General features: G+C 42.5%; 1 protein-coding gene across 1 annotated transcript in view; it reads right to left on the bottom strand.

Moving 5' to 3' along the window:
• Positions 1-21,778, bottom strand: part of Dcdc1 (doublecortin domain containing 1) — a 72,591-nt gene that overhangs the window by 17,337 nt on the left and 33,476 nt on the right. Inside the window, exons 11-16 of the mRNA XM_032902254.1 lie at positions 20,371-20,574; positions 18,243-18,444; positions 12,386-12,517; positions 11,568-11,669; positions 5,406-5,542; positions 4,004-4,180 (exon numbers count right to left, since the gene is read on the bottom strand). Coding sequence (XP_032758145.1) covers positions 4,004-4,180; positions 5,406-5,542; positions 11,568-11,669; positions 12,386-12,517; positions 18,243-18,444; positions 20,371-20,574 — 954 coding nt within the window. The remainder of the gene's footprint in view (positions 1-4,003; positions 4,181-5,405; positions 5,543-11,567; positions 11,670-12,385; positions 12,518-18,242; positions 18,445-20,370; positions 20,575-21,778) is intronic.

The raw sequence follows: 21,778 nt of genomic DNA, 5'->3' as shown, positions 1-21,778 counted from the left end.
CAATGCTTGCAGATAGGACATTGTGGGTTTGCCTTTGGAGGTCATGGCCATCCCCAGTTTTTTCTCTTCTTCCTTGTCTACCAAAATATGAGAAACAACAGAACACGCTCCTATACCCATGAGCTCTGTCTTGGACTCCAGCCATGACTGGAACCATGAGCTAAGACAAATCCTTTCTCCCAAAAGTCTGTTATGTTGTCACGACAACAAAAAGCTAATATGGATGCATTCAGAAGGGCACTTGCTCCTAAGATTCACAACCAAGTAATTGTTCTCTAAAAAGTTCAATTTCCATCAATATGGGCGTGTCAATTTCTCTGTACCCAACTAAAGCCTGGATATATTTTCATCACCTTGAGGAGACAGCCCAGTAAGATGACAGATTAGAGGCTACTTCTGTGAAAGCTGGCAAAAGAGAGATTAAGGATAAGAAAAAAAAGGACTTTATTTTTAAAAGACAGCAGAGGTAAGCTGATTCTGAAATCCATAAAGGAAGGGGCAAAGGCAGCATGTGCCATCATCAGATGAGCAAGCTGAACACAGCTGCCCTGGCACAGCTCCTTGGCCAAGAAGAAGACTCAGAAACTGTTTCCAAAAGGTAATCTGGATGAAACAGGCACACTTACCCTCAGGACAAGCCGGAAGTCTTCATGAGCTTTAAATCTAGTTGTGGGACATAGTCAACAGTGGAGAGCAATCCAATCCGATTTTATCACACCATGTAACTCAGAGGACAGTGGCCTTAAACTATTTTGAAACAGAGTGTATTGATAAAATCTGGCTGCCTCGTGAGCCTGAGAGCAGGGAATATCCTCATGCTGGGGAGCCTTGATGTGGTCTAGCAGAGCTGCTGGGTGGGGAAGACTCAGTGAGGCCACTGTAGGAAGTGGACACGTCCTAAGCTGAAAGATGCAGGTGGCGGGAGGCTGGCTCCAGCTGAGCAGTGTGCAGAGAAAGAGAGTCCCATCACAAGTGACTCGGGACAGGTCTCACTTGAGAATTAACCTCCTGTTTAATAGCTCTGAACCAGCAGGTGGATTAAATTCTGGATCCACCTCTGTCACTCCCTCCTGTGGAGCACTAGACCTCTGAAGTCCCAGCAGCATACATGACCTTCAGGATATTCACAGGGCATCATCCTTCCTGTAGGGACGGGCACTGAGGAGATCCTGGAAGTACAAAGGCAGGCCCTCTGCCCGCACCCACCTCAGTACTGAGGCTCTACTCATTCGATCAAAAAGTAGAGCAATGAGCTGCAGAGGCCGTTATCAACAGAAGAAATGCAGATGACCAGCAAATACTGTAAAATATACTTCCTATCCTTAGCTGCCAGGGAAATCAGAATGACTGCCATGAAACAAACGAAGAACAGCAAAGGCTGGCAAAGATGGGGGTGGGACAGGAACCTTTATACCCAGCTGCTGGGAAAACCTGTGCAGTCACTATGAAAATCAATACAGAGGCTCTTCACATAACTGAATTTTGAAATAAGTGACCCAGCTATACCAGCATAGGGATCCAGTTGAAGGACACCGGGTTAGCATGCCACAGAAGTCCTAACATATCCATATTCACAAGAGGCCAGGAATAGAACCAGCCTGGATGTCCACCCATCAGTAGATGAATGTATGCAATATGCACAATGGAACACTGTGCAACCATAAAGAAAAATGAAATCATGACTTTTCAGAATAGTGGGTGCAGCTGGAAACCACATCAAGCAGGTTTATAAGTCAGACTCGGGAAGGAAAATATTGCATATTTGTCCTTCTACATGGAACCTAATTTCTAAATTATATAGGTGCATACATGCATGTGTGTGTCTATGTTTGTAGGTCATAGAACTAGAAAGTGGGTTAGGGGAAGGATGGGATGGAATTTAAGGGACATACAAGATAGAGAGGGCTAAGGATTATGTGAAAGGAAAACAAAACAGAGAACTTACTGGGAAGGAAGGGAACCAGGGGACTAGGGTCGGAAGGCAATGGTGGGGAGTGAGAGAGAGGGGACCTGGTACAGGAGAGGACAACTGGGGATAAAACGTGGCACACAAATGTATAGAAACTCCCTATAAAGGATCCAACTCAATACTTTTTATGCTAACTTAGAAAATTAAAGATAGCAACAAAGAAAACTGGGTATAATTTAAAACTTGTCAAATATAGTCAATATTGCTATGAAGGCCATTAAAGCACATAAAGCTGTCTTTACATAATGGATTGCTTTGTTTGGTAATGTAACAATCTACATTAAACAACTTGCCTATGCGTGTAAGGGGTCTTGGTCATCCTGACATCCTAATTTAATGAGATCCTGTACCTGGTGTTGTCTACTAATGATATTAATCTCTCAATTACAGAGTGCTTCAAAAGTGTATAAAAGTCTACCCACTGATGTAAATTAGAATGATAAGTCACATCTTCTAGCAATATGGATTCCATGCATAGAAAAGGTATAAGGTTACAGAACTCAAGACATGGAGTGCCTTTCATCCTCTACAGTGAGAGACCTGTGTGAGTCAAAAAGCCAACTTCCACACATAATCTCCGGAAAGTTCCTTGTAAGTTTTGTTACACTGTATCAGAGAGTGTAACACTGTATCAGAGAGTGTTACACTGTATCACTCTTTTCCTCCTATCATCAAGCTCCATTTTATCACGGCACAGTCTTTTACCACATGATTGCCAAGGCTAAGTGCTCTTTCAGCAGCAGCATCGGCAGCACTGACTCTGGTTTCTGAAGAGACCAATTGGAAGAGGAACATTTTAGACACACTTTGGTGTCTCTCCTTGGAACCCATCTTTTGATGGTAATCATTTTCCTGTTTGTCTCCAGGTGAATAAGCATTCTCCTTTCATTGCTCACATTGAATGTTCTACATTTTCACCTCAGTGCTCAAGTGCGCCAGGTTAGCCATCCACTCCTGAGATGTGTCTGCACCCCTGGTTCTATCCTCCGAAAGGCTCTCCCTGGAACCTGGAGCAGCCTTAGAGCTGGGCTTAGCGGAGATGCTTCTTTTTTCCAGAGCCTTCATCAGCATCGTGAACGACCCTAGGTCTGTCTGTTGTGCCCTCTTGCCTCCCCATTCTTGCTTTGTTATTTTGACATTATTTTTGGGAATCTCCGTCCTCCCAGGAAAGTCTATGCAAACATTTCACAAAATAAAGTAGGTGAGGCGCTATGAGCAGAACCATTGCAGCTGAAAGAACTCCAGAAAAGAAGAGTAAGCCTACTTGCCTTAAGTTTCCACTTAGCGATGAAGGCAAACTTTAAAGATATTAAGACATTTAAAGATAATGTCAAACTTTAGATTTTTATCCCTCAAATTACAGTTTATGGACAACTGCTTGTCTCTCCTAAGCCAATACTTTATCTTTGGGGTAAAGTGGAAACTCTGTTAGTCCAGGATAATGGCATATAAGAATACAGCAGACTTTCTCTAAGAACTAGGGTTATTTTCCTATAAATAACGTATAGTGAACTATTCACGACAGGGTATAGAAATAACTCTCTTGTAAGCTAGATTCAAAGTGAATGAGGAAAAATACTTTAAATTATTATTTTAACTATTAAAAATAAATTGGGTCCCACTCAGCCCCACCTGGCCTTACAGCCACTATTGTAGCTCAAGATAACCCTTAGCTCCTCATCTTCCTGCCTCTACCTCTCAAGTGCTGGGATTCAAAGCTTGGGATACTACACCTTCTCTTAAGTGATTTAAATTGTAGTCTTGGTCTGGAGTGCATGCCATTGGCATCGTTCTCTGCTGGTCATTTGCAATATTTGAATTTGCACATGCCGTCAGTTAGCCTTAGACTTCTCATGTTCACACATGTATGCTCGTTTAATAATTTGATCAGCCTTGTGTGGAAAGTATGATTCCCACCGGACAAATGAGAAAATGAGGTTCAGAAAAGTTCATTAACTTGTCTGATCTACCAATCTAGAGATGTCGAAGCCGATGTCTGATTCCAGGCCTACTTGCTATTCACATTAGATTTACCTCTGGCAAAGCACTGGCACAGACATACGTGCCATCCTGAGGTCTGCCTCCATTCTGGTAAGCCCACACTCGTCTCACTCGGGGAGCCTGGTACAGGCTGTGCTGACTCTCTGCTGCACGTTGAGCTTCCGTCAGAGAGCGCCTGGACTGTAGTTCCTGGCCTTCAGAAAGGTGTGCCTGTCAAGGAGAGTCCGGAGAATGCAGCTTGGGGAGAACAGTCTGGTATGCATAAGGAACATGATGGAAAACAGAAATGCCTTGCAATCACAATTTATACTGAATAATTCTCGTAAGCCCAGGCCTCTTCTGCTATACCCTTGGGTGGATTCCCCTTGCTTCCATGAAGCACTAAAGGCGTCAACAGCTATTGGGGTAATAACATGGATAGATTCACGTTGACAAAGCACTTAACTCATTTGCAGCGCTGAGAGCATTGTTTCAGGTCGAGTGGGTGTTTGTTCCTCCTACAGGGGACGTCTTTGCAACTAACAAGTGAGCTTTTGATTTAGAACCAGCGCTCCATTTCCGCTAGCTAAGTGATGCTTAGGGGACTGTGTGTATCAAGTCCTAGCTCACAAGTTTAAGAAATGCAGCTGCCACCCTTTTGCTTTGCCAAGTCCTTGCCTGGCAGCTCCTAACACTAGCTCAAGCATATCCTAGCTCAATGCTTGGTTACTCACTCCCTAACTACGGATTTATCCTTCTTTGCTTGGCTAGGGATCAGGTCTCTAACAATGCTAAGTTCTTCATGCCAGGCACCTGGATTTAGACACACAGTTGAACTTGGCATTGAACGCATGTCACGAGTTTGAGAAGCCCTATTAAAATAGTAACATATAGCTTGATTTTTAAAAAACCCACAAAGCATACAGGTTCCCCCACCCCCAAGTCTCTATCACTAGTCCTGTCTCAACAGCTGACCTTTCTTTCTCTTTTCAACTTTTTATGCTTGGCAATCTTGACTGATTAACCAATTGGCTGGAACCCCTCTTTCGACTTCTTCCTTCTGAATGTCTCCATTGTAATCAGTCTTGTGGTCCTTGCTCTTTTTTACATACTGTGTCACACCCTCGGGAATCATGACTGATGAAGCCATAAGGTTCAACTTGACTACACTTAGTGTAATTACCTTTGTATGTATCCACTGGGCCTTTTCCTTGTCTTTGCTAAGGTCATAATTTCTGGTCTCCATTCAAACAAAACAGACGGTCATGTGAGCTGGCTGTCTCCAGGATACCTACTCTCCAAATGCCAACTCAGTGCTCGGCATATGCTTATGGTGGTCATAGCTGCTCAGTTGCCGAGAGCATATTAATAGCATGAATTAAAAATCCAGCACGATGCTTTCACATGCTGCTAAAAGGGGCAGGGTCTTTAATGTCTTGGATTCCCAGGAATGTACCTCTGTCTGTCTTATCAGTTCCACGAGCTTTGTTTCCTCTTGAGTCTGCTCAGTCCAGCCTCCTTCAACTACTACTGGCTGCAGAGGGCTTCGGGTGGGGACCATCATGGCTGGCTGACAGGCTGCTACTCGCCGCCCTGGAAAGGAGTCCCGAGAGATGCTGTTTTGAGTCTAGGCTTTCAGTTTTCAGAGTAATCAGGGTTGACTTTCTATGCATAAATATCTCACCCACGATCAGGAACACAGGCTAAAATACTAAACCTCTCCTAGAAGCCAAGCTGCCTAAAGGTGATAATATTTAACAATATTCAAGCGTGGGTCTTTAAGTGGCCAGGGCTCCACAGACGGAAAAGGAAGGCAGCGTGCTGACTTCCACCTGGCCCTCGCACAGCATCTGCGATCTGCTTCAGCAGTAATTCAGTCAAATAGAATTCATGACCTTACTTAGTTCCCATCATATCTCCCAGTCTCGGAACATATGTTTTGTTCTTTGCACTAATAACAAGCCTTCCCCCACAATTAGCCTCACAGCCTGGGGATTAAGTATTTCTAAAATAATATTAACAGAAGAGCTGGGAGCCCCCCCTTTTTTCTATCTAATAATACCCCATGAGCATAGTCCGCTTCTGATGCCTCTGCTGAGTCCTTTTACCGTTTAAAAGGCTGGAGTAAGAGAAACTATTTATTGGAACACTGTATTCTGAGGACCTGCAGGCATAATTTATTAAGTGTTATGACTCAAACCTTTATATTCCTTCAACTTTGAATCCTTGTAAAGTATTCTCAGAATCATGTGTATATGATACTGTTTTCTCTTTCTGAGCTGAAGGTCCATTCAGCACTGAATCTCCTACTGGTCTCTAAACTTCCGAAGCACACAGGCCCTGTTTTGTGTTGTGTATTTTGGGCTGTATGCTTCAGTCAGTCTTTGCTTCAAACTTAGGAAGGCAAATGGCAAGAAAACAATTATCCTACAAACGGTGACTGTGCAGGACAGTATATAAAGAATAGAACCCGAAGCTTCCATGAAAGATGAGGCAGAAGAATGGCTCGTTTGAAGCCTGTCTGAGCGAATGCAAAGCTAACCAGAGCAACTTTAGCAAGCCTCCATCTGAAAGTTTCCAAATTTAAATTAAAAAGGATTGAGGGCGCAGCCCACTATTGGTGCACTCACTGCGCACACTCAAGGCTAGGGGTTTGATTCCCAACATTTAAAAGACAAACTGAGACAGGGGAAACTGGCAGGAGGTGCTGGCCAGAGATGCGACAAGAGGCTGTGAGGAGGCCACAGTCAGGGGGATAAATGAGAGCTGTGAGATGAAGTGCAGTCTAAACTTTGTTGCCAAGACCATGTTGATTTGAAGATTCTCTCATGGTGGCTACCAAACATAACTCTAAAAATAATTCAGGATTGATAGCGTTGGTAAGTGCAGCTAAAGTTTATGAGAAGATCTAGCAATAAAAATAAGCTTCTACAACAGAGTCTCTGGGAAAACGGAGCACACCATGCCCACTAACATCTCACGTGCCATCTAGGAATGTGGAAAAGCTTGCCTGGATCAGTCGTTCAGTAAGTGACAATGACAGCATCACTAGGTGAAGTGCCGTGGACCACTGTAGCCTTGCTCAACACAACCCATAAAAAACTAGTTTTTAGCCCATTTTATTCACTCTGTGCAGACAATATTAACTTGTGAAACACATATTACCCCAGCAAATATCATATTTAGAATGCACCTTAGACATTCAAATTCTGTTCAGATAAACAGAGTTCAGCAATAACACATCATTTACACAGCCAAGGGCCAGAAGCTGAAAACAGGAACCGGGAAAATAGATTATTTGGCATTTCTTTCTTTCTGTCACCTTGCTTCTAGAGGTCCTCAGCAAACAAATGCATTTGCAGTTCATGAAAATGCACACAAGGTTTTATCCAGAGGAAAGGCTTTCATAATATGTCATAATTTACATATATAAGAATAACAAACTGAAACCAAGCAAAGGGGTTGTGTGTAAAAGACTCTATTTTCTCATTCTAGTTCCCATATATTCTGCTTCATTTTACATGATATGGGGGGATAGCCGTGCGTTTGCTGTTGGAGCCACACCTCTTCTCTGTTCCCAATATTCCATATCAAGTGAGTGGAGCCCTGCTGACAGCAGACAGTTTCTCCTGTTGGAAGTTGGCCAAAACAAGCTGACCACTCCTATTCCAGTCTCAGTCTCCTCTTCCAAGCTGGCTGGAGAGCATGAGTGCTTTGTTGTTGTTTCATGTTGCCTTGTTCATCACTTCCCCTCATTCCACTCCCTTACTTGGACACCCACCTTTTGCAGTATGTGTGTATGGGGAGGGATTCTGATTAGCACATCTCCCTACCTGGGTCATGTGTAGCAAGGGTGATACTTTGGTCTGATTTGTACTACTGAGTTTAATTAGTCTCAAAAAGTCAAGTCAGGAAATACACTGTCTCCTCAAGGACCCAGGTACCAATATTTATTATCTATTGTGAGTTAATCACATAATAGCTATTTGATATTAGCTACATAAACACAAAATGGTTACAAAATACTTACTATTATTAATAGCACTGGTCATGCTTATGAATGAAATACAGTCAGGTTAATGCACTGTTTTTTACCATGGTACATTCTGCAATGACCAATGGCTGTAATAATGGGGAACAGTCAGCTCAGCAACTGTTCGCATCCTGCATTGTTCCTCTCTCAGGTAACCCTGAAGACGTATAGAAGTAAGCAGAGGTCCATGCCTATAATCTCAGAACTTAGGAGGCAAGGGATCATGATTTAGACTATCCTCTGTCTCTGTCTCTCTGTGTTTGCAAGTGTGTGTGTTTGTGTGTATGAGAGAGAGGAGGAGGATAATGGGGGAAAGAGAGAGAGAGAGAGAGAGAGAGAGAGAGAGAGAGAGAGAGAGAGAGAGGAGGGCAGGGAAGGGGAGAGGGGGAGGGGAAGGGAGAGAGGGAGGGAAGGAGGGAGCATGGGGAGAGAACCCTACTAAATAGGAATTGCAGTTACCTGAGCTAAGACTTGGCTATTATTTATTCTAATAATCTCCACAACTAGTATAGGGCTTTCATCAGAGTAAGACATATAACTATGTGTTAACTTATGTGTAAAAGCAACACACACACACACACACAAACACACACACACACACAAACTCACATACACATTCCAAGTTTTAGTTGGAGACAGGAGTAGCATTGAATCTGAAGAGAAAATACATCTGCTGGTAACTCCACAATGGCCATTCACTGACCAAATATAGACTGCATCAGCGTTGGTGCTGTTGATGGTACCAAGCTACATTTAAATGTCTTTTTGCAAATTATAGCAAAAGTTGAAGACATAATGTAAAACCAAGATTCAGCAGAAGCAATTCTGCCAGATGCTGTTTTCAGTTTGTTGCTTTCAACTGCTTTAAGTCAATAAAGAAATGAAGCTTGGAAAATTCCCTGAAATGAATATATTGAAATTCCATTCATTTTTCCCCCCTTCAATCATTTTACAACTAGTCAGGAACATATTAGAATGGTGTAACATTTCTCACCTAAAGGGGACAGTCCCATGAACAAGTAATTAAAATAATATCTTGAGGGCTATAGGGGGGTGGTGGGGGAGAGTTCAAGATGTAACAAATTGCTTTATCCCAGGAGTAGAATGTGTGGGGAGGGGAACCCCTGAGAAAGGGCAAGCAGTAATAACAATGAGGGAGAATCCAAGAGGGTAAGAGGGAGAAAGCCTGGGAGTAGAAGGAATGAAACTTTCTCACAAGCCCAGACATTTTACAGCACATGATAAGCCTAGGGTTCTAAAAGAAAACTCAGAAGGGTGTGACAAGCATGGAGACAGAAGATCTTACAGAAAGGAGAGCATGAAAGTCTGTATTGAGAAGCATCAGCCTCATTACTAAGGATGCTAGGGAACCTCAGCAGATCTTATATCTGAGCTACGGTCACACCTTTGTGTTTGGACAGAATCTATTCAGTTCCAGAGTCTCACCCTTGCTCACATTACCTGAGTACTGAGATGGTGGGGTGGACCCACCATAATCTTAGTTACCTTTGAGGATTGTATGTGTAGCTGTAATCCAGACTTATTGAAAGTGGTGGCTGCCAGAGGGCCCCCTACAGGCAACCTCTGACTTTATTATAATCCCACCTGCATGCTGCAAGACACCCTTCTTGTGCCAGTACAGTTGATAGCTGCTATAGTGACAACCTGAAGGAATCATAGGAGGCGAATTGAGAAGTGGTGCCTGAGTTCCAAGAAGTGTCTGCTCATTCCCCCAAAAGATATGGCTGTTTCCCATTGGTAGCTCCCCCTACCCCATAGTCCCTCCCCTTTATTTATTTTACTCTGTATTTGTCACGTCCCAACTTTTAAGGGTTAAGAATTTATTTGAGGTTCATCTTCCATTTCTCATATTCTTGGCTAGGAATAAAGTCATCTGCACTGATGAGTTGGTATTGTTATTAGTTCCACAACTGTGAGTGAGTAAAGAGACCCACTTAACTTTGGGAATGGGAATTGGTGACCATCAAATGGATGCTGGTAAGACTTGAAGCAGATAGACCATTTAGGAACTGTTCTATTAACCCAATCAATAGATGGTATGCTTGAATTTGAATAAAGACAATGGAGACTCTTGTAGTTAAATTCTCTGATGCTAACTAGATAAAACACCAACCAGAAGCACTTGGAGAGGAGAGGGGTTATATGACTTGTAGGTTATTGTCTTATCATAGGGAGAAACCAGGGCAGCAACTCAAGGCAGAAGCTGAAGCAGTGACCACAGAGAAATGCTGCTTCTTGGCTTGCTTCCCCTGGCTTGTTCAGTTCACTTTATTATAAAATCCAGGTATACCTGCCCAGAGGTGACACAGTCCAAAGTGGGCCAGGCCATCTTGTATCAGTTACTAATCAGGGAAGTGCCCCAAGACACAGGCCAACCGGATGGAAACAATCCTCCACTGAGGTTCCTTCTTCCTCTACTTTTTGTCAAGTTGGCAAACACTAAGTAGCACAGACTTAAGGAAATTGGAATCCATTGGAGATCCATGAAAAAGGTAACAGGACTTTCTAAAGACTGGCTTGAGGAAGGAAAGGGGCGTGATAACAAGAATTACTTGCAGGTTCCTGTGAGAGAATGCCTGGATGGATAGTGGAGATAGACTTTATCTCCACAGATAGAGGAGAAATGAATGAATTGGCATCGGAGTAGCATGACAGCTCTAGTTTGGACTTGTCTCTAGCACACCCAAGTAACAATGTTTAGTAGTATGGGGAGCAGATGTTTGGAGCAGTCTTTGATGCTTTCTCTCACAGCTGGAGTCAGTTCTTGGGATAACAATGGACATGGAATGGACAAGGAATGGACATCGTCTGTTTCACAGTCAGAGTTGCCTTTTACATTGAGAACTGTGTGTGCTGTGGTTGAAAGAAGGTTCATAGACTTCAGACAAAAGATGGCGTTTATAATCCAAAGGCAAAATTCAGAGACACCGATGACAAAGAGTGGAATGTGTTCTTTCCTCAACTCGAGTCCGCAGGTCAGCGATGCTCTCCGAGCAATCACCTGCAACTCGAATGCTTGGAACAGTATACAGTCAGGAAGCTACGTTTCTTTGAGAATGGTGCAAAGGACACACAATACCCACTGTTTGCTTTCATTATGAAATTTGTACCTTATATTGTATTAAGATAAGTCCTTGGCTCACTGACCTTGACCTTGAAGACTTTAGTACTGCTCTGTCCTAATTGCTGAAATGAAAAGTGTCCCATAAGTAAACTTTACTCCTCATCAATAAAATATCAAAAAATACCAAAAAGACTTTAAGTTCACAGGTCCTGTTTTGTTTATTTCTAAGGTCTCTACTATGTCAGATAAAGGAATATTTCAAAATCAAGGAAGATAACATTCAATTTTTTAGTGTATGTATATATTGCTTTTAATATAAAATTTACAGATACAAAATTAGTACTAAATGGCTATGCTATTAGATTTTATACCTTGTTCAAACTTACATAGCATAATGTTTATGCAGCATGTACTGGCTACCTATTTTGGTATCAAGCAGTAGAAAATAATTGTTGATAGCTGCTGCCACACTTGGGATTAACCAAAATGACCAGACTGACCTTTCAACTGTCGCACCTTGTGTTTCATGGTGTCCAATTCAGCCAAACCTTTAGCCCTCTTCAGCCAGTTTTGTTTCTTTAATTTTTCTGATTTCCATGGAGCTACAATAAAAAATTAATGTTTTGCACTAATAGTGCTCTGTTATCAAAAGTAATTTATCATAGGCACCAATAACTTATAAAGAACTTTCTGCTCTAAGAGACAGATTGGATTAGAAAGATGTAATTAAAAGAGGTAAGGGCCGTTAAAAGAAACTTCATTTGAAAGATGAGAGGGCTTAGGGCATTTCTGTATGGAAAGAGGTGGCCCAGGAATGAGATCAAAACTACTTTATTGTATAGATTTACCATATTCAATAGCCATATTTCATTTCCTGCTTCCACCAACTGTTTGGCGGTGATGAAAGCCAGGCTTGGGACCATTCATTTTTTGAAACATCCACCTACTGCCTAAAGGGTGCAATTCTTAAAAATGAAAATGTGCGGACAGGTCGTCCTCCGTGTGAATTAAACTCATTTGTTATTTTCTAATGGATACCATTATTCTCTGCCTTATACACCAAGCATCTCTTTATCAACTAAATTAGACACTTCTCCGTGCAGAATGCTCCATTCCAGTAAGAGAAAAACAAGCAAGAGCGCAAATATATGCATACAGCTCCTTTTGCACATGTATTAATTGACCGATTGGCTCTCTGCATAAATAAGATATTATTATGGTGACATTATACACACTTAATTCATTTTTTCATGACATAAAATATATTTCTCCCTCTCTTTACCCACTGTCTATAAGGAAGTAAAACCTAACACCTTACCATTTAGAGGCAGAAACGGCTCACCACAAGACACCCACACAGCAACAGGGCTTCTGAGGACATGAGCGAGCAGGGACTTATCTATGCCCTCCACAAAATCCAATCTGCTCTCCGTTCTCCTTCCTGAGCTTTCTGGGAAACAAGGGACACATTTAACTCTTGTCAGTTAATAATGAATGAACATGTTTTATAAATTAGTTTTTTTCATAATTATTACCCAAACTGGAGCCAACACATACATTTAGTCGGAAATTTCATAGACAAAGAATTGAATATGTCCTCAAATACTTTAAAATGAAATAATTCTTTATTTTATTAAATATTTTATTTATTTACATTCTAAATGCTGTCCCCCTTCCCAGTTCTCCCTCCATGAGCCCCCTATTCCATCAATCCTTCCCTTTGCCTCTAAGAGAGTGCTCCCCCACCCACCCACTCCCACCTCATCCCTCTAGCATCCCCTTTCTCTGAGGCATCAAGCTCCCACAGAACCAACTGCATCTCTCCAACTGAGGCCAGATAAGGCAGTCCTTTGCTCCATATGTAGCAGGGTTCAGGACCGACCCCTGTATGCTCTTCGGTTGGTGGCTTAGTCCCTGGGAGCTCTAAGGGGTCTGGATAGCTGATACTGTTGTTCTTCCTATGAGGTTGCAGTCCCTTGCTCAGCTCCTTCAGTATTCCCCTAATTCTTCCACTGGGGTCCACAATCTCAGTCCAATGGTTGGCTGTAAGTATCTCCATCTGTCTCAGCCAGGTGCTGGTAGAGCCTCTCAGAGGACAGCCATTCTAAGCTCCTGTCTGCAGGTACATCACAGAATTAGCAATAATGACAGTGTTTGGTGCTTACTCATGGGATGGATCCCAAGGTGGAGCAGCCTCTGGATGACCTTTCCTTTAGTCTCCACTCCATTTTTGTCTCTGCACCTTCTTTAGACAGGAAAAAATTCTGGGTAAAAAGTTTTGAGTCGGATGGGTGGCCCCATCCCTCAACTGGAGACCATGTCTACCTACTGGAGGTGGTCTCTTCAGAAATAACTCTTTGAAAAGTGACTAAAATATGTGAGGCTTAGTGACATAGCTAGGCCGAGGCAGAGGTAGGTGATTTTAGCATCTGTATTGTTTCTGCTTCCTGCCCAGGAAGCACTCTGCTGTATATCAGCAGCAATTTATTTAAAGGTCTTCTGGAGAAATTAATGGCATAATATGAACACTCAGCTCCATATAGGAGCAGTCCATGAATGACCCTGTCTCGCTCAATGATATGTTCTGAAATACGGAAGAGGGAAAGATGCCATTAAAAAGACAATCAAAACAACCCTTGAGATACCACCTCAAACCAGGCAGAATGGCTAAGATCAAAAACTCAGGTGACCGCAGAGGCTGGTGACGATGTGGAGAAAGAGGAACACTCCTCCATTGTTGGTGGGATTGCAAGCTGGTACAACCACTCTGGAAACCAGTCTGGCAGTTCCTCAGAAAATTGGCCATAGTACCACCTGAGAAACTAGCTATACCATTCCTGGGCATATACCCAAAAGATGCTCCAACATATAACAAGGACACATGCTCCACTATGTACATAGCAGCCTTATTTATAATAGCCAGAAGCTGGAAAGAACCCAAATGTCCTTAACAGAGGAATGGATGCAGAAAATGTGGTACGTTTACATAATGGAGTACTACTTGGCTATTAAAAATGACTACATGAAATTCTTAAGCAAATGGATAGAACTAGAAAATATCATTCTGAGTGAAGTAACCCAGTCACAAAAGAACACATATGGCATTTACTCACTGATAAGTGATATTAGCCCAAAGGCTTGGAATACCCAAGAAACAATTCACAGACCATATGAAGCTCAAGAAGAAGGAAGACCAAAATGTGGAAGCTTCAGTCCTTCTAAAAAGGGAGAACAAATAATTTATCTCTGAAGAACAGAAAGGGTGTTGGGAAACCTGTTTGGGGAAGACCATGCCGCCTTAGCATCCTTAGAGATACGCTGCATTGTTTTTTAAAAAAATTGGCTCCTCCCTCTTCCTTACCAGTGCTCTATGTTGTTTTTAAACTAGGAGGCTGCAGGGAGTCTTGGTGGTCTGTTAGAGACTTGGCCTCACAGGCCATCCAGCTGTTAAGGAATACATCTGGAAAACTGACCATGTAGGGAAGGGGGCAGCAGGAAGATTAGAGCTCAGATGTCTTGCAAGGGTTAGGTAACAACACTAAAGAAAAGGTCATCCAGAGACTGCCCTACCTGGGAATCCATTCCATATGCAGCCAACAAACCCAGTCACTATTGCTGATGCCAAGAACCACTTCCTGACAGGAGCCAGATATGGGTGTCTCCTGAGAGGCTCTGCCAGAGCCCTACTGATATAGATGAGGATGCTTGCAGCTAACCACTGGATTGAGCACAAAGACCCCAATGGAGGAGTTAGAGAAAAGACTGAAGGAGCTGAAGGGCTTTGCAACACCATGGGAAGAACAACACTGTCAACCAACCAGACCACACCATAGCTCCCAGGGACTAAACCACCAACCAATGAGTACCCATGGAGGGACCCATGACTCTAGCCACATATGTAGCAGAGAATGGCTTTGTCCAGCATCAATAGGAGGAGAAGCCCTTGGTCCTGTGAAGGCTCATTTCTCTTCATGGCATGTAAGGTAATGCCAGGGTGTTGAAGTTGGAGTTGGTGGGTAGTGGTGGGAGCACCCTCATAGAAACAGGGAGGAGGGGGAGTGGGTATGGGATAGAGGAGAAAGGGATAACATTTGAAATGCAAATACATAAAATAGCCAAGAAAAATAAAATTAAAAAAAACTGGTACCCTGAAAAAAATAAAGACACTCTTCTGATGAGAGGCATTACTCTGTTCTTCCAAAAAGATTTAAAAGCAGAATTTGGAAGAAGCATGTCTGAGATGAAGATCCTGTAAAGACTAAGATGAGGCAGAGCTGTGTGTAAAAAAAATCATCCAGGCATTTAGGGTTCAAATTATTGTTTCTTAAAACACATGGAGAAGATCAAATACTGTAATATACACAATTATGATAAAGCAAAGTCATGAATGTTTGAAAGGTACCACCAGCTAAGCACTGGTCTAATATATGTTTATATTCATAAGGACAAAATACCAATTAAATATAAATTATATTAAACATTCATTCAAGTAAATATATCTATAAACATGCATATAAGTGCATACTTATACATTTGTGTTTTGAATGTGTCCACTTTTAAATTCAAGGAGAGGAAATTAATGGTCAACACAATGTTTAGGACTTAGGCATTTATTCATGTATATGGTTTACGCAAGTGCTTAGTTTTGATTACCTGTGTAGGTACATTGCTGCCTAGGGTTGGTTTGGGGATGCCATCTTTTGTCATTCCCCATCTTAATTTTGAAACAGGATCTTACCCTGAACTTGATGATTGCCCTTTCAGTTTTGCTGGCTGGCCGGTGAGACCCCACAGTTTACCTGTCTTCACCACCCAGCCCTTCGGTTACACGTATGTGCCACCCTGCCTAGCTGTCATACATGGGTGCTGGGGGTCCAAACTCAAGTTTTTATGCTTGCACAGAGCATTTTACGCACTAAGCCATTTCCCCAGCCCCGAGGTAGGGTTTTTAGAAACATATTTTTTCTTTCTTTTGTTTTTTAAATGAGAGCTCCTTTTCTTGTGACTGAGATTAAGGCCCCTCTAAAGGAGACTTCACACAGCAATGTGCCTATTCTATGTGACAGCCTAGCATGTTGTCCCTTGATCTTACAAGTCAACCAAAGCTCTGAATGCCTTGATTTGAACTTCCGCTTCTCTGTGAAAAACACATTTTAATTTCAGAATTACCCAGTCTATTAGAAAAGGAAACTCTCAGAATTGTACAAAGAAACAACACTAGGAAATCTGCAGGTAATTTACTTCAGCAAAAGGGTTCAAGCTGACCAAAGTTTTGTGAGCAAGCACTCAGGGGGAAGGGGACTTGATTTTTATTCTGATGTAGGTGATGACTCTGTCTTGCCCCATGGATGAGAACTAGACCTCACAGCCTGTCTGATTCATAGCTGGTGCAAAAAAAAAGAAGGGTGTATGTCAAGTCTCAGAAAAGTCTGATGTCCAGGAAATGGGCAAACAGACACATGTTAAGGCTTCACAAAATAAGGGAGATTTATGGACGATTAGCAGGCTGCCCATCTATGATAGAACAAAATATTTCTCACAGTGTAGTTTTTTTAATTATAATAGAATAAAAAGAAAGGAAACAAAAATCTCAAGCAGATACACTCCATAATGAACTAAAACTTTTGAGAAGAAACCGTGTCTGCAGAAGTGGACAAACTAGAATTTCAGTACTGTGAAGAGATTAGTGCAAGCCTAGAGGATAACTACCTTATCTTGGGCCAGTTCTAACCCTCAGGAACAACCGTCCCTCCTCACACAACTCTGTGTCTGAACTGGCATCCCGTAACCAGTAGGTAAAACATTTTAAAACCTATTAACAGACAGAGACCACTAGCTTCCACCCATCCAAAGCCTAAGAATGTTATCAGGTAGCATCCTGGGCCTACTTATAAAAGATTCTCTATATTTCACCTGCCTCTCTCATCAATGTACTTGTAATTTGCATTGATTTATAACTTTGTTTTGTGAAACTATAAAACTGCTTCCATCTTGGAACATGGAGTTTGCGGTAACCGAGAGGTTTGGGGTAATCCAGGTCTGTGTTCTCTAGCTATGGTTACTCAAAATGGCTTCAGAATCAACTATCTCTTATTCTAAAATTTTCTATGGTTTTTGTATCAACACTATATTCACTTGCTTCTCATGAAAATTCTGTAAAGAAAGTGATTACTAGTATACCCACTTACAATTGAGAGACCTGAGGTACTAATGGGTTCCAGAATTTGGCCAGTGTTATTCAGCTGCAACTGGGAAATCTGACTGGGATTCTGACTGGCATTCTGAACTGTGGCACTATTAGGAGGTATAGTCTTGTTGGAGGAAGTGTGTCCTTGTGGGGGCGGCCTTTGGACTAAGATTAGAACTTCCTCTGTCACCATGCCTGTCATGCTCTCACCATGATGATACTGGACTGAACTTCAGAACTAGCAAGCCGGCCCCAATTAAATGTCCTTTATAAGAGTTGCCTTGGTCATGGTATCTGTTCTCAGAAATGGAAACCCCAACTAGGAAACAAACTGAAGTTGGCATTCAGGACAGGAGTAGGAAATCTCACAGTGAGAGCATGCTGCTGGATCACAACTGGCAACATTGTCTTGTTTTATGAAGCATTGTTCATGGTGCAGTCCCCTCCCTTAAACTGTAGATAGTGTGGGGCATAGAAAGACGTGGGTGGACAATTACGATGTGATGTTCTAAGAGAGGGCATTAGCTTGAGCTTCCGGGGCTTCACAGAAGCAATGGGAGCAGCAAAGTCAGGGAGGGAAAGCAGAGGGTAGGAAAAATGCAGCCAGCGAGCCCCTCCCTTCAGCGGTAGAAAGAGATCCACACCGATCTAGCAGCCGTTTCTTCAGTGCTCCCAGTTGGTTTGGGTTCTGAATTTTAGAACAAAACGTGTCAGTGCTTCACAAAGTAGTTAAATTTCCTACTGTTATTAATCTTATGAATCAATTTATCATTCCAGTTCTAAGACTGGAATATCTATTTTCCATTTTACTTATTCAGAAAGGTAAGGATGCCGTGAAAAATCTCCTTGATATAACTCTGGTAACCATTTACCCAAGTTGCTGGCTGTAATTTTGAAATTCTTGCTGGGGTGACTAAATAGAGCACATTTAACCTTTTCGTAGTGGAGCGTAGATAAAACCAGCTGATGTCTGTAGACATTAACCAACCTTCTGTATTTTGAACAGCTGTGTCTTCTGTCCCAACAGACTCCGTGCTTTTCTCTTGCCCGCTAGGGTCTCTCTGGGTAAGTTTTTCTCTTATAGCCCACAGAACCAAGCCATGCAAGGTGAGGATGGTAGTTCCATCTCTGGTGTAGATTTTGGAAGCCGATCTGGTGAGTTGAAGTCGTTCTGTGCACTCTGCAAGAAGCTATACAGGACACGTGTGAAGAGCTGGTAGGAGGAGCTAGGAGAAGGGAGGAGCTAGAGCTGTGGCTCGGCGCTTATGAGCGCTCGCTGCTGTCGAGAGAACCCAGGTTCTGTTCCCAGCACCCACAAGATGCCTTACAACTGCAGCTAACTCCGTTTCCAGGGGATCCTATGCCCTCTCGTGCCCTCTGAAGGGACCATGCATGCATGAACTGCACTTACATGCAGGTAGAACACATAAAAATAAAAATAAATATATATTAAAAACACTAACCGGAAATAATGATGACAATTGAAGTCATAACACGGTGTTTGCCATTGTAGAAATCTGAGAAAACCCTTTATTTTGAGACCACAGGTACTGAAGAACTACTGACGTTGACTTTTGATTACTTTTTATGTCTTATTACCCTAATTTAACACGAGCCAAAGCTGGCTTTGAACTTCCCCAGCTCTAAAGCTAAAACCCAGCTGCTGACATATTTCTCTGCCAGAATATCTCATTCAAAGTCTGTAACTTAGAACTCTACTTTCATTTTGTCATACGGTAAGAGATGAAAATTTAGTACTGCAAATTGGTGAATGGTTTTAAATGAGCAAATAGCTAATTTTCTAACCTATCACCTATTATCACCCATTAACCCATTTTGCAGATGGGAAAACAAATTATAAACCCTGCCTTGTGGGCCAACAAGATACTTCTGAGGGTTAAAATGTCTGCTACAAACCTGATGACCTAAACTTAATCTTTGGACCCATGTAGTAGAAAGAGGGAATCATTTCCCTCAGATTGTACTTTAACATCCACAATTACATTGTGAACATGTGTATACACACACACACACACACACACACACACACACACACACACACAATGTAAAAACCAAACAAGGCAAAAAGCAAAACTGACAGGGAGAGGGAGAGGGAGAAAGAGAGAGAGGGGGGAAGAGAGAGGGAGAGGGAACGAGCATGAGCGCACAGCTTCGCAACTTCAGGTAAATCTTGGTGTTAACTTCTGTCCTTTGCTTTGCCCATTGAGCAAGAGTTTTTGTTTTGATTTATTTTTGCGTTTAATTATATTCACGATTATGCATCTCTGTGTGCACATGAGAGCAGATATCCCAGGAGAACAGCAGGTGTCAGGTCCTGGGGAGCTGGAGTTATTTACAGACTGTTGTGAGACACCAGAGGTGGCACGGGAGCTAAACTCCTGTCTTCTGCAAAGGGTAGAATATACTCGCAACTGTTGAACCATCTCTCCAGATCTGAACAGTATCTTAATAAGAAAAATGGCAATTGTTTTCAACCCCAAAGGTGATTGAACAGGAAGGGGTAGTGAGTTGGTAGGAAAATATTATATTGTATTTAATCTTACCTATAGAATCCATTATTAAAAGTATTGAGTGGGTTGCTGAGAAAGAATTATCACTTTGGGGCTCTCTGTCTCTTATGACTACTCAACCCACAAAACGATGACAGTCTTGGGCAACTTGAGACTCCCCAACTTAAAAGTGAGGGAAACACCTTGTCAACCAGTACGTATGTGTTCAGAAGGCCCTAATGCTAAATGAAGTGGGTTTTGTTTCAGACCATTCAGGTGCACAGAAAGCAAGGAGGAAAAAGACGTTATGTCCATCATGGGGGTGAAGACTTCATGATCAATCAGTTTTCTCTCTTCCTCTACATCTTTTCTTTGGGGCCAGTGGAAGATCACCTCATTGGTTTCTCACTGTTTCTAACCTCATATTCAGAGAAAAACAACCAGGAAGATTGCCTACAGGAAAATGGAGATCTTCATCCTACCAGCTTAAACTTGTGGATGTAGGCAGGGGTGCCCCTTGCTCAGTTTTGGGGCGATTCTCATGAGGACTTGCCTACTACCATTATCTCTAAGGGAAGACACAGGATTTCAGTGATAGCCACTTACCCCATGGAATGTTCCAGCCACAATCAACTTCCCATTCCGATATCCATTGCCATTTTTGTATGCGATGATTTTCACCGCCTTCTGGCACGAAGCTACCACACCAACGTGAGATGCACTGCACGTGCGTGTCTTCATCCGTAAAGATGACAGACGCTTTTCATAATGTCTTAGAGTGTCTTCAGCTTCGGAAGAAGATAAATCAGCCTGGTTTGTTTAAAGAAGTGAATGTTGACATAAATCGTGGTATTTCCTCTTTGCTGTTTTGTCATGTTTCTACTCCCCATTTCGAGTCTGCGTGGGTGAGCATGTGGGTGTGGGTGAGCATGTGGGTGGCATCTACACTTGATAGTGCTTTCTCATGTACTCTAGATTCTTGATGTGGAGGAGGAAGGGAGTTGGGTTAGAATACCTCAGTTTTCTTTCTGGTCCTCTCACTGACTTCTTAGCTCTTCGTCTGTCTTTCTGGCTTGCTTTGGTTTTCCTTAACTACTGCTGTATGTTTGTTTGGATTTGAGGTGGGTCATAAGAGATGTGGAAGAAAGGAAATCAGGACGAAGAGAACCTAGGATTGAAGTAAGGGGATATAAACACTACAGACGCTTCCTTAATGAAAAGCTCTACAAGGGGGCCGTCTCTCAGTGGAAGATGACTGAGGGGGGGCAAGGAAGGTGCAGAGCATCCCTTAGGAAGCTTTCTCTCAGTACCCTGACCCAGGAGCCCAGACAGACAGGCACTGACTAAGCTGCTATTACATAGATGAGTCCTTTTCAGTAATCAGAGCCAAAGCAGATACTGTGAGGCTTCCCCGAGGACTGGTTCTTTTGTCTTGCTGGGTTACTTACTACTTGGGTGGAGTTTGTGCAGCCTGTCACTGTCCACCTCTAGTGTAAATCAGAATTGAGGAGATAGGGGAGCGGGACCTGGTGGGAGGCTGATCCACAAGGACACAGGCTGGCGGATCGCCCACATTTCACCATTACCTCCTTTTTATTCTGCCGTTTAAAACCCCCTCTCTTTACAACTTCTCAACAAGAAGGGAAGGATTTTCTCCTTTTCTTTTAGTGGTGCCATTTTAAGGTCACAGGAATGTGGCAGTGTTTGTCCCCTGCTCCTACGAGTTCTAAGTGGCATTAGACATGGATGCATGAATTCTGCCACCCTTCCTGAACTGTTACAACAACATGTCAAATCCTCCCCCAACCCCCCCCCACATACACCCACATAAGCACTTCCCCTATTGATGTAGGGCAAATGCTAATATGCTAAAAAAAGGTTTGAGATTTTTTCCCCCCTATTTAACAACCACACAAAGAGGAGGAAAAGGTGTCTGTAGACTGCAGCAGCAGAAGTGCCCAATTAACATCAAAGGATGGACAGAGCTATTAAAAGACAATGTAATTTAAATTGC

The sequence above is a fragment of the Rattus rattus genome, chromosome 5 (assembly GCF_011064425.1).
Source record: "Rattus rattus isolate New Zealand chromosome 5, Rrattus_CSIRO_v1, whole genome shotgun sequence".
Taxonomy (NCBI): domain Eukaryota; kingdom Metazoa; phylum Chordata; class Mammalia; order Rodentia; family Muridae; genus Rattus; species Rattus rattus.
The sequence above is the reverse complement of the archived record's forward strand: the minus strand, read 5'-3'. Positions and strand labels throughout refer to the sequence as shown.